General features: G+C 47.9%; 5 protein-coding genes across 5 annotated transcripts; 4 read left to right on the plus strand and 1 right to left on the minus strand.

The window, feature by feature from the left end:
• Positions 1 to 127: 127 nt before the first annotated feature.
• On the plus strand, positions 128 to 1,279 carry I302_100631 (uncharacterized protein; the record flags this gene model as incomplete). Its single annotated transcript, XM_019190644.1, has 7 exons — positions 128 to 220; positions 299 to 345; positions 424 to 538; positions 651 to 781; positions 828 to 887; positions 955 to 1,146; positions 1,210 to 1,279. 7 exons carry the CDS (start codon positions 128 to 130, stop codon positions 1,277 to 1,279), a joined length of 708 nt encoding a protein of 235 aa, XP_019047392.1.
• A 530-nt stretch (positions 1,280 to 1,809) lies between these two features.
• I302_100632 (uncharacterized protein) lies at positions 1,810 to 3,305 on the minus strand (the record flags this gene model as incomplete). Its single annotated transcript, XM_019190645.1, has 2 exons — positions 1,810 to 2,830; positions 2,890 to 3,305. The coding sequence occupies 2 exons, from the start codon at positions 3,303 to 3,305 to the stop codon at positions 1,810 to 1,812; spliced, it is 1,437 nt and encodes a 478-aa protein (XP_019047393.1).
• Positions 3,306 to 4,725: 1,420 nt separating this feature from the next.
• I302_100633 (uncharacterized protein) lies at positions 4,726 to 5,739 on the plus strand (the record flags this gene model as incomplete). Its single annotated transcript, XM_019190646.1, has 6 exons — positions 4,726 to 4,813; positions 4,892 to 4,921; positions 4,986 to 5,045; positions 5,109 to 5,156; positions 5,237 to 5,556; positions 5,620 to 5,739. The coding sequence occupies 6 exons, from the start codon at positions 4,726 to 4,728 to the stop codon at positions 5,737 to 5,739; spliced, it is 666 nt and encodes a 221-aa protein (XP_019047394.1).
• Positions 5,740 to 6,347: 608 nt separating this feature from the next.
• On the plus strand, positions 6,348 to 8,922 carry I302_100634 (uncharacterized protein; the record flags this gene model as incomplete). Its single annotated transcript, XM_019190647.1, has 4 exons — positions 6,348 to 6,786; positions 6,859 to 6,929; positions 7,002 to 8,327; positions 8,482 to 8,922. 4 exons carry the CDS (start codon positions 6,348 to 6,350, stop codon positions 8,920 to 8,922), a joined length of 2,277 nt encoding a protein of 758 aa, XP_019047395.1.
• Positions 8,923 to 9,809: 887 nt separating this feature from the next.
• Positions 9,810 to 11,996, plus strand: I302_100635 (uncharacterized protein; the record flags this gene model as incomplete). Its single annotated transcript, XM_019190648.2, has 10 exons — positions 9,810 to 9,998; positions 10,068 to 10,102; positions 10,183 to 10,206; positions 10,272 to 10,325; positions 10,407 to 10,558; positions 10,642 to 10,694; positions 10,764 to 10,902; positions 10,977 to 11,043; positions 11,152 to 11,347; positions 11,460 to 11,996. 10 exons carry the CDS (start codon positions 9,810 to 9,812, stop codon positions 11,994 to 11,996), a joined length of 1,446 nt encoding a protein of 481 aa, XP_019047396.2.
• Positions 11,997 to 12,449: the final 453 nt, after the last annotated feature.

The raw sequence follows: 12,449 nt of genomic DNA on the forward strand, positions 1-12,449 counted from the left end.
CTGGTCCCATCCATTCTTCAGCAAGCAGGTCTTGTTCATCTTTTCTTACAACCTTCGAGTAATCCTATTAGTTGATCTGACTTTTCCCTTCATCTTCGCTTCCCTGTCCCACCGACTTTTCAAGACGATGTTCGCCCGACCGCTCTTCGCCCTCGCCCTGATGGCTTCTTCCGTTCTGGGCGTTACTCATACAATCAACGTCGCCCCCAACAAGAGCTTGGTAAGCCTACGCTATCTTCCTATCACTTTCCTTCTACTGGGTCGCAGGAGCTGATCACTGATTATGGTACGGTCGTAGACGTTCGAACCGGCAGAGGTCAAAGCTGAACTAGGAGATGTGATCGAGTGAGTGATCAACGATTGACTAGCTTGACTACTGTAAGATCGTGGTTGGAACGTATCTGATGAGAGAGGATGTGGCAGGTTCAAATTCCTAGCTGGGAATCATACCGTCACTCAGTCAACCTTCGCAGCGCCATGTACCAACGCGGGGTTCAATTCTGGTCAGATACCTGGTAATCCTGATTTGCCAACTAGTGTGAGTGGTTTTCTCTCTCTTTCATCCCTGTCCCTTCCTTACCCACCCGTGCATCGATTCCCTATGTATATGTACTGTACGAAAGCTGATCGATGTGATATGAGATGAGCAGTACTCGATCTTGGTTAATGATACTAAACCTATCTGGGTGTATTGTGGGACGGGGCAACATTGTCAGAATGGGATGGTCATGGCGAATGTCCCTTCTCCCTTCATCATGCTTCTCACCTCACATGTCTCTCAGTATCTTCAGTCGGTCAACTGACAGATTTGCGTTACCGCGATATAGAGTAAACGCCCCAGCAGAGGGAAATACTTTCGCAGCATTCCAAGCCAACGCCGCGGGAGGGTGAGTCATCTTGCACTACTACACCCACCCACAGATACAGGACACAGCTAAACAAACTTCGGTGTAGCGGGAACGCAACCGCCGCAGGGAACTCAACAGGGTCAGCATCCTCTCTCCCATCCGGCTCTTCAGCTCCCTCAGCAGGTGTATCCGGATCTGCCTCTGCCTCTGCCACCGCGGCTGACTCGAGTGCTTCTGCCTCTGCGAGTAGTTCCAATGAAACGAGCTCAGCTTCGAGCGATAGTTCCGCTTCGTCCTTGTGAGTTGGCTCTCCTACCCTACAGCCCACGGTAGGTTACTGATCATTGGTACTGTGATATAGGAATATCAACTTCAACTTCGTACCCATCAGCTTGATCACGTTGTTAGCCCTGTGGTTTACGTTGGTATAACGCATCTTACATGGAGAGATCTGTCAGATCGATCAACTTTATATTGGACTGTTTGGTACCTGTACTCGGAGTGTTGAAGTCAAGTTGGATTGGATAAGGTGTGGGATTGGATGCATCGTACTTCGTATCAACAAAATGAGATCAGATCTGTCTTTTCTGAAGTCCCACAATCCTTTGCAAATGTTCGGTATTCGGATCGCGCTCGTGTTTTGAGCTTGTGGTGTCAAGATTCACTCTACCATTCACATGCACCAACGGGCGACAGATGCTGATTAGTGTGAGAGATACGTGAACAAACAAGCTTTGATGGTGATGTTAACGAGACTATGACCATCCCATATCCGCATCCGTATCATGACTATATCGAAGCAATCTACATACCATTATCATAACCATACGAAATATATTGTCCAGATTCATACCCCAGAATCAACAGCATTACCGACCCTAAACTAAAAGAACAACCCAAAACCACGAACAGAAGATAAACCAAAGACAAAGATCAGCCGAATCCCAAACACTACAAATAACTACACGTTCGCCACCCTCAATCCCCTCTCTTCACCTCCTGGTCTGGTAACGCTACCGGCACTCTCAGGTCTGGGCGGTCTCATATCCGCCCCACCATGGTTCGAGAGCCTGTTCTGGTCGTAGCCGCCATATGGGTCTTCCTCTTCTGCATACTCGTATGCCTGTTTGGGATCAAAGTAATACCCTCCATTCCCATTACCGTGTCCATCATCGTTATGTTGGGGTTGCGAGTAAACCGGTGAATTTCCATATTGGTACTGATCGTGACCCTGTCCCTGAGATTGAGATTGGTCGTAATTATGTTGAGCGGCAGTAGCTCCAAACCCTGCTAATCCGGGAGCAGTGGCAGTCGACATTCTATCTTGAGGGTTGAGGTTGGTCATATTGATAGCGTATGGGTCATACCCTCCCGATGGATCCTCATAGTCGTGATACCCCCCATTGAGGTCAGGTTGAGGTTGTCCGTGAATATCTATACCAGGAGTGGTCGAGGCGTAATACCCTCCATATTGAGTCATGGAGGGCTGCTGTTGTTCCTCGTCATCGTCGAATGCAGATCTCGAGGAATGATGAGCAGCAACGGCAGCAGCAGCAGCGGCGGCGGCAACATCTCGATCCAATCTCTGACGTCTTCGACGACGAAGCATGAAGATGGCGAATGCTATTATACCTGCTGTAATCACCAGACCGACCGCAACGAACGTTCCAGCAACAGCACCGGAATTGCTAAAGAATACAGAATCGTTCGAACCCCCATTGGCGGACAGTGAACCAGAGGGATTATGGACCACTCGAGTGACGGTGTAGACTTTGCCTGATTCGTCGGTCGAAGTGGCTGTTTCGGTTAAGAGGGCGGGGGCGGTGGTGACTGTGTGTCCCTGTGCGTCGGTTGTGGTCACTCGCACTGCTGAGGTGTAGGTCGACTCGGTCGTGGAAGATACAAGGGAGGGTTGGTTGATTGAGGTGGTAGCGGATGATTGGGCTGAGGAACTCTGTTCTTCCGATGCTGATGCTGAGGCACTGTGCAGTGAAATTACTAGAGATTAGCGATGCAATTTGGAAGGTGGAGTATGACTTACGAGGCAGATTGGGAAGCACTTTGACTAGGCGATTGCGTCTGACTGGCAGATTGACTCTGCTGTTCGGACGCGCTGGCACTTTCACTTGGACTTGGCGTCGCAGACGCAGATTCCGAAGCGCTGGGGGAGGGTGATTGACTGGGTGAGCTGGAGGGGGAAGGTGATGCGGATGATTCGACATTTGAGGGCGAAGGGGATGGGGAGGGGGAAGGTGAGGGTGAAGGAGACGGTGAGGGCGAAGCGGATTGTTGGGTGTCTGAGGGACTGGCGGATGGGGATGTTGACTCTACGTCGGTGGGTGTTGCGGATGATTCTGTTGGCGAGGATGATTGTTGGGGCGATGTGGTAGGTTGATTTGAGGAATCAGTACCGGTGTTGATGTTTGATGTATCGGTAGGGAAGAATTGAGGTGCCATGTTGTTTGATTTACGTATCCATGGAATGAAACAAGGTGGCAAGGTGAACGTTGAAGATAGAGATCAAACGAGTCAGTTGTGTGTCTTCACGATGATTTCAAAGTGATGTATCCGAACCAACGCAATGCAAAAACAAATATGTGAGATCAAGTGAAAGGACTTTATCAAACGAGGCGTGGTGATACAAAGGTCGGTACACGACTGCGATGAAGGATGGGTAGATTGTGATGAAAGGATATCATCGATCCGTACATGTCCATCTCAAAGGTCCCTCCCTTCCCTTCCTCTGCTATACTATACGGTGAAACCAGCAATAGCTTCATTGTACATAGCTTGGAAGCAATATGACAAGGTGTGATTGTCTTGGATAGCATCGATAACAGCCTTTTTCTTCGCTGTGTCACATTACAAGAATTCGCGTTTGACCCCAAATTTAAACGAGAACACCAAAACAAAAACAAAAAGATACCCTTGGAATCCGCAGACGAACAAGTCCTGATGGGAAAATAGACTTACCTGCCATGACGATCACTTGAGGTAACTGCTTGTTCGTAATATGTTATACTATACTGCTAAGTCTGGAATGAGGGACCAAGGTCGATATGGTAGTGAGAAACGATTGTGTGGTGGTCAAAGGCGATGTAGGTGGGGTGTTGAGAGATAGATTAGACGCGTTTGTTGTTTGAGACTTGAGACTTGAGACTTGAGGATGTACTACTGCCTTTGGTTTTGTTGTCGTGGCTTGTCGATGTCGTCTGTCAGAATGAAACTAGGATTAATGATAGAAAAGAATGTACGATGAAGAGAATGTGTTTTCGCTGTTCTACTTCAAATGACAATACATCGCCTCTGATGATATCCACCTTACATTGCTACCTTACATCTCCGCACTCCTCATGCTCATGCTCAATTGTGTGTTTTTTTCCTTGTTGTTGTGTTTTTCTTCTGCAAGTTTGTGTTTCATGCTCAGGGTGATTTAAGCTATCCACTTTCCTTGGCTTTAACGCGTGAGAGGAACAGCTAACTATCCTAATGGGGTAATAAACAGAGCTAGAGGCACGCGGAGCACAAAGAACTGGTTGTATGGATGGGATGGGTGGGTGTGGGCCAAAGCGCAAAGTGCAAAGTGGAGAAATCCGGAATTACCCTTTAGTAAATCACATGGATCAGATTGTGGCATTCCACGTTAAACCAAAAGGAAGCGGCGAGAACCGACTGGGCATGAAATCAATTGATGCCGATGCATGACGTCGGTGTACGAGCATGAGATGGCAGATTCAAGATGTCTTCGTTCTTCTTGGCTCATTGGATAAACATATACACATAGTCTATCCGCTCACTTGTGTACATCTCTGTCGCCTTGTTTCCCGTGCTCGATCGAATACCCATAGAACCTAGATCTAGAAACCCCTCATCCAACATGTCATCGTCGACGAAGATCCCTCCCTCGGTGCAGAAAGCGGAGAAGATGGGTGAAGATACCATCCAAGATCTGGTATTGGAGAATGGTAAGTAGCTTTGCGATTGGTCTATGGAAGAGTCAAAACAGCTACAACATACTGACTACAACTTCGGTAATTCCATAGCGGACTCGACTGATTCCAACTTACGATATGGTATGTCAGACTAGCGTGGAGTCGGACTTGAATAATGAGACCTGACGAATTGCCTTGATATTAGCTGCGTATTTGAGAAGAGCAAGAGATGTGGTTCGTGCTGGGTCGAGATACACCGCTTACAGTGAGCTCTCCCCGTGTTTCAATCTCTCAGGTAAGCTCGTGAACTGAACTGACCTTCGAACAGCTTCGGACGTTGGAGAAGCATTCAGACCAGTCGTACCACCATGGGTTGGTGAGTGACATTCATAACCTGAGAACAAACCCCCACCAGCATTGGAAGATAAATCAATATACTGATATAAGATATGGTAGTCACCGCCGCATACGGAGTCTCCTGGGCCTACCTGATCGGAGACGTATCATTCACAACGTACAAATCCTCCCAATTCGGTCCAACACCTTTAGAAGCAGCCAACATGTCCGAGCCAACCAGACTATCAATGGTAGCTGTGAAGAGGTCCGTCTTCCAAGGTATAGCTTCCATGGCTTTACCTGCTTTCACCATTCACACTGCTGTCAAACAGGCTGGTAGGCAGTTTGCGAAATCCACGAACCCCACGCTGAGGAGATGGGGTCCTACGAGTGTAGGGATTGGGATTGTACCGTTTTTGCCTTATTTGTTTGATCATCCTGTGAGTGTGTTCCTCGTATGTCTCATATGTAACACCGCTGACACATTCTCCTTAATCACTTAGGTCGAGAAACTCACCGACCTCACATTCGACAAGATCGAAGAGACCTTCTTCAGCGGTAACCCCATACCTGGTACTCCAACCTCTACACCTGTTAAACCTGGACCTAAACCTGAATTGTAGGATATATATATCTAGTATGGGATGTTTAGATGGGATGCACCGATGTGACAGCATATCTTTAGTATATATACATATTTGAGACCGAATTCAAGGAATAGAGCGGTAGATACACACACTTGATATGATAGCAGTACTTCATAATGTATCGCTCGAACTGTTCACGAAGTCACATCTCATCGTCGTCGATCACCCACGGTCATATCCGGCATGTCGTGTTATCACCTCAACAAACAGAAGAGATTCATTGACCTATCATCCGTCACAAGACTGTCCAAGAGCTATGCTTTCTCATGGGCTTGAGGTTCAGAGATAGCCTTCGAACGCTGTGCACTGTGTATCCACTCAGAGCAAAGTTCTGTATAAATAAACACTGCTGTGTACCTCGAGAAATGCCTCGACCAGGCTGTGTAATTTTAAATATGGATCACCTTGACGACGCCCCTTTGATACTCGTACAACATAGGTAGTACGTAGCATGGTGCATCGACTCTGATTTCTATCTCTGAATCTCTGAGAAGCAGCAAATAGATAAAGTATGCTTGGCATGATCAGGCGAACTGGCCATGCATCTTCATAATCCCATAAACATAGTGTCATCACTCTGAAATATGGGCAGACCATCACCTCCACCCAGACTCTCTTCATTACCTGCCAACCCTCGACCCAGCTACTCCTCAACTGCACCGTCCACCACTCCCAGATCAGAAGCACCTTCAACACCTAGACGAAGCCTCCCGGCTACACCTCAACCACGTACCAGCGGATCGACCTTCGGTCCCTCCGGTGGTCTATCTAATGCAAATGCGTCGCTGGGACTGGATGATGATACTGATACTGCCGGAGAAGGGTTACCTGCCTATTTGGAAGAAGCGGATGAGAATGAGGTGACTGTTGTTGAACCTACTGGAGGGATTGAACATGATGCTAGGACTTCGTCGGGACCTGATCGTGGTCAGAGTGTACAGGTCGATGGGGGTGATGCGGCACAGCAAGGACAGGGACAAGGACAAGGAGGGGCATCGAGGTTTGGTAGATGGAGGGAGTGGGGTGAGTGGATGATCTGGTCTCTCATATGAGTCTATTGCACTTATAACTGATTCAATGAGTTATTCGATGTAGTGGAGAAAAGAGCTGTAGAAAGGTTCGATAATGACACTGATCGACAAGCTAGAAGGAACGCTAGACGTCAGGTGAGTATCGCTCACCTCTCCTCCATTCTCCCTGCTTGGAATGTCTGATGAGTTTCGTCTATTCGATGTTAGCTCCCCGAAGTACCTCAACCACCATCATACAACGATACCCTTCCATCGAACAATCACCCCTCCTCGTCATCTACTGCATCAACCCCAGCACAACCCATAAGATACCTTCCAGCAGGTGCCAAACCCACCGTCCTCCCTAACTCATCACTCCTACGAATCGACTATGGCTCGCCTTCCGAGCCGCACTCAAGGTATTCTATCAACTGTGCTTACCCCATACCAAGCTCAAATCTGATCATATTGGGTACGTCAAACGGATTGAAGTTGCTCAATACCGATCTGGACCAAGAAACAACAAGGAATGTATGGTTCAACCTCCCCGTATGGGAGATTCACCCATTATCAGTATCCCCCTCCTCCTCCTCCGGAGGGTATATAGTCTTATTGGTGGGAGGTACGGAGGAATTGTCCAAACCGTCTCTCGAGTCTAGACCGAAACGCAACTCCGGTACCCAAGTTCGGATATACACCTTGAAATCGCTCATATCATTAGCCAAATACTCTTCGGTCCAACCACCCAATTATATGGGATTGGACCTTTACCCTCTGAAGGGGAAGGGCAAGGCGAAAGAGACCGGATGGACTATGATCGATAGATCTTCTAGTATATCCTCTGTATCGCAACGACAACGATCAGACGAATTGGTCAGAGCCTGGTCAGACGATTATACAATCTTACCGTCCGGTAAGAACACCAGCTCCCAAGGCGATGTCTCGTTGGTCACTACGTATATATCTCAATCTAGGATATTCGTCGCTCTCGGCACATCAACGCATGTTATTGTACATGGCGCGTTTCCACCTGCCGCACGACCTCAAGATCAGGAAGAGATCAGATTCACAGCCTCCAGGACATTCTATCTACCTTCTCAACCACTTCATATTTCATTCCTACAACTACCTTCCATCCCCGACTTACCATCCTCGCCATCCCTCTCTTCTACTGCACAAGGATCTACAAGCAGGGTACTGGACGATACGGCGAGCCTGTTCTCCTACGATGATAGAGCATCAATAAGGACGGGCGGATCGAACGGAAGTGGGAATCCTCCACCAGCATTCAACGATACTCAGGACAACGCAGAGAATAATATCCCCAGCTTGGGGCTGTATGTCAGTTTTGGGTCCAAGGCATGTCTGATAAGAGTCAACGATTCGACTGTGTTGGATCTGAAATTGAAGAAGTCGACGAATGGTACGAGTGGGCTAGCGGGGATTGCTGGTGGAGGGTCGAAGGGAGATTGGGGGAGTTTGGAGACGCTGAGATTGAAGGGTGGGGGAGAGGTTTACGTGATTACTAGGGGGAAAGAGACGTTTTTGTTCTCTGTGAGTGGAGTTGTCCTTCTCCTACTTCATCGAATGATCAGACATCTCATTAGAAATCCCATCTTATTCATATTCGCTCCCTAATTACTGATCAGAGGTTATGTGTCGTTTTACAAGATAACATGCTGATCTCTTCATATCAACTCGCTAATAGGCCCCATTCGAAATCCCCTCTCAATCCAATACACCCCTCCACACCATCCTCTGGCCAGAATCCCCATTCAGCCTCTCAGCTTCTATCGACTATACCCCCGCTTCATCCACACGAGGAAGCAAAGGGGAAGGGGAAGATGTGAATATCAGATTGATCGCTACGTCCTTCGCTGGGAATTTGCATGTCCAACATTTGAATTTCTCCACTGGTCGATCTGGGGGACAGAGGGTGAGGAGCAAACCCTTTGGATCGAGTTTGTTGGGTGGGCTGGCAAAGGTTATTAGGACTGAATATTCTTCACATGATTTGGATGGACCTGACGGTGAAAATGGATTGAGGGCGAGAACAGAGAGGGACGGGGAAAGCGCGAAGGACGGATGTTGGGTTAGGTATAGGAAGAGGGAAGGTGATTGGAGGATTATCAAGCTTGAGAGGGAATGACAAAGGCATAGTGCATGTACAACAATCTGGACTAATCATGATTGTCTAGGAGACACATGGCATCGAGGGCCGCCGTGACGCGTTATCATTAGATATCTGAACTCTACTAAATGCAGATGTTTGAGCTAAAGGCACTGATATCCAATTTCATGATCTCACATATCGGCGGTGATTCAACCAGCTAGGAAAGTCTGTGAAACAATTATAACTCAAAAGCACGACGCCTGGTTCAGTGTCCGGCACTGCATAATTTGCAAGCACTGCGACTTTTTTTTATCCACATGAAGATCGATTGACCCCGTGAATGGCAAACTGTCAAGTCACCGTTTCATCTCGCCCCAATTGCGATCAATCGTGATCGTACCTTTAATTCTCGGCAGATTGACCTGACCTCCTTCCTCTCATTCATCCCTTTGGATGAAAGGTGCTTACCCGAGCCCGATAAAGGATGTATGATACCGATTAATCTGCCTAAGGGGATAATGGCGTTTCGACGGTATACTGCTTTGTCCCGACTCATACGATATGGGGGTATTAAAGGTGGATGTACTTATAAAATGGCTCAATTGTTTCCTGTATACCGGTCAATCCCTCTTACTCTTTCCCGAATTATTGTCCATTTTCGCCCATTATTGGGCTTGTTTCTGGTGTGATTTCTGATCATTTAACTGAATATTGTCATTCTTTTGCAAATCAACCATCAATCTAATCGAATCACGTTGGCCGATTCGTTATAGATTGGCGCAACTACAACTGACCAGAATCTCAATAAACAAAGAAGTGCTGCCGGTCATTCACTTCTTGTTCTCCCTCTTCTCACAATGGTAACTTCCAAATTTATTTTAAGCCTAGTCCTATTTTCAGGTACAGGTATCACCCAAATCGCAATGATCGAAGCTCAAACCCAAATCCAACAAGTTCCAGAAGCCTACGACAGTCTGTTGTTCACCGAGGATTTCTTCGCCCTCGTCAACTCGAGATTGGATCCTCTGGTAGTTAGCGGACACGTCCATCATGTAGTTGGTGGATCGGCGTTTGCGGCTACTCAGGATTATGCGATGGCTAGGAATGCTAAGGTGAGTGAACATCTTGTCGTGCGATGGGGCTAGGCCTAGGGCTCAGCATGTGTTTCCTTTTGTTGGTAGTGCACTTCCTCCAATCTGGCTTGTGATCTTTCAAAGTGAGTGGAGTGGCGCTTCAAACGATCTATCCCCCTTTCCAGACTTGGGGTGTGTACTGATATCGACATCTGTCGTATAGCTACTGGACACCTCATCTATACTAGTGAGTTCATGTTGTCGGATACCATTGTTCACGATATAACGCTAATGTGACATGACACGTTGTAGTAAATGGAGGAATGGGAGTTATACAGCAGTGACAGGAGATGGAATGACCAACTAGTAAGTCTGACCTCTCTCTTCATCTGAGCCAGCGCTAGTCTCGATGGGAGGGTCTTACTAAACGTTTAATCCGATAAACAGCTGGAAATACCCTCTTACCAACGTGGACAAGGCGGATCCGTTCGCCGCTCTCCCCGACGACTTCAGGATGTTGGCGGGCGATATCAAGCGAGACGATTTCGATCCTCACAAGGCTGTTAGTTTCTTGTGTGTAGATGCGCAAGGGATTTATCGTGAGTCTGCATTTTACTCCGCCTGTTCCATTAGCATCTAACCTTGACCTTTGGTAGTGAGAATGCTGAGGTTGTCTGTGCAGATTATAGCGATGACATGCCGACGGATAGGGAATGTCCTACGCTCCGACCACAGGTAAGCGATATACCTGATACAGCAGGATCTCTTACCTAACACGATGTCTAATATGGGATCTTTATGCAGCTCCACTTCCCAGAATGTTGGAATGGGGTAGACTCCTACAAGGAAGATAACTCGCACGTAGCTTATCCCATCGATGCCAATCCCGAGGGAGGCGTTTGTCCAGAAGGGTTCAAGAAGATCCCTCATCTGCTTTTGGAAAGTGAGTCTCGTCTTCTCGTGGTTCGTTCTGTCGTTATGTAAGCGATTGATAGCTAAACAGAGGTTTGGTGTTAGGTACTTACCATATCACGCCTGAAAATATTGGCGAAGGCTACGAATGGTATCCTGGTTGTTTCGTTCTGTAAGTGGCCGTTCGCTTATCGCAAGACCTGTCATCACTCAACTACGTACAGGCAAGGAAGGCAATCAGCTGATGTAAGCGTGATTGGTTGTGCTTCACCTACCCTAGGGCTAACGGAGATAACAATGGATTCTCGTTCCATGCCGACTGGCTTAACGGTTTCCCAAGTAACTTCCTGACCGAGGCTTTCCATCAATGCTACGATACAGCCTCAGGACTCCTTATTAAGGATTGTCCGTACATCACTCAGTTCAGAGGTGATACAGGTCGAGGATGTGTGACTGAAGGTGATGTCATTAATGAGGTGAGTAAAACGTATCACCGTGATATCGATTGGATACTTCCCCTACTTGGTCGAGCCTCTGCCGACCAGGGAGGTATACCGTGTCGTTTGGCTGACAAGTCCCCTCCTGTAGCTCGTCGGCCAACATGTCGCAATCCCAGCTCTACCAGGTAACAACCCCGAATACAACTCTTCGAAATACTCCGACAACTACCCCAAGGGCTCGATCCAAGGATACACCGAACAAGCCTCTATCGTCAAAGCCTCAGACGCTACCGGAGGGTTCTGCATCGAGGGGCTGTGTACAGATTATATTGGCAGTGATCTTGTGGCTCCCCAATCGGGTGGAGCAGCTGTCGTTCCTGCCAATAACACCAGTGCCGGTACAACCCCTTCCGGTGCGCCTGCAGCTGGTGCTTCTGCCTCTAGCGCGATTACAGATTCGGTCCCTCCGTCGAACTCTGCATCTGGTACAGCTCCCACCAACGTTTTAGGACCTGATGCGACCATGTCGATCTTTCCTATCTCTGTCGATCCTGTCAACCCTTCTGGGACCATACCTCCAACCGCAGCTGCCGTCCAAAACAGTGTCACCGCCCCTGCTGCGAGTGCACCGTATGATTCGCAGAGTCGTCATTGGTCTAGGAGAAATGGTAGACGGAGATTGTAGAATCACGATTCAGACCACACGTACTGTATTATACCTGCCAAATACGGCGCAGGATTACTGAATATTATCATGCAGCGTCTTTCTCCCTTCCCCTGGAGGGAAGGTCAAAACCGTGCCATGCATCTCCCCTATCTGAGTTACCTATGTGATCAGTCTGCTTATGCTTTCATGACACGCATTGGCAGTATTTGTGGCTATTGAAACTCTTCGATCCCATCGCATTTCAAACATGTTCTGCAAAGTGGATGACTAGGCAGAAGGCGGGATACTGTACAGTGTCTGTTGTTTGTTGTGTCTCCCCTCGCGACTACTCTAAATCACTCGGTGTTGCACATCTCACGACGAAGCGTCAATCATGAAGGAGTCAATCACAGGATACGCTCCGAACCGAAGTATACAGTATGCTCGACCGAAGACTTTAAGAAGACGATACAGTGTCTCTCAGCCATAAAA

Source organism: Kwoniella bestiolae, chromosome 1 (genome assembly GCF_000512585.2).
Source record: "Kwoniella bestiolae CBS 10118 chromosome 1, complete sequence".
In the NCBI taxonomy this organism is placed as follows: domain Eukaryota; kingdom Fungi; phylum Basidiomycota; class Tremellomycetes; order Tremellales; family Cryptococcaceae; genus Kwoniella; species Kwoniella bestiolae.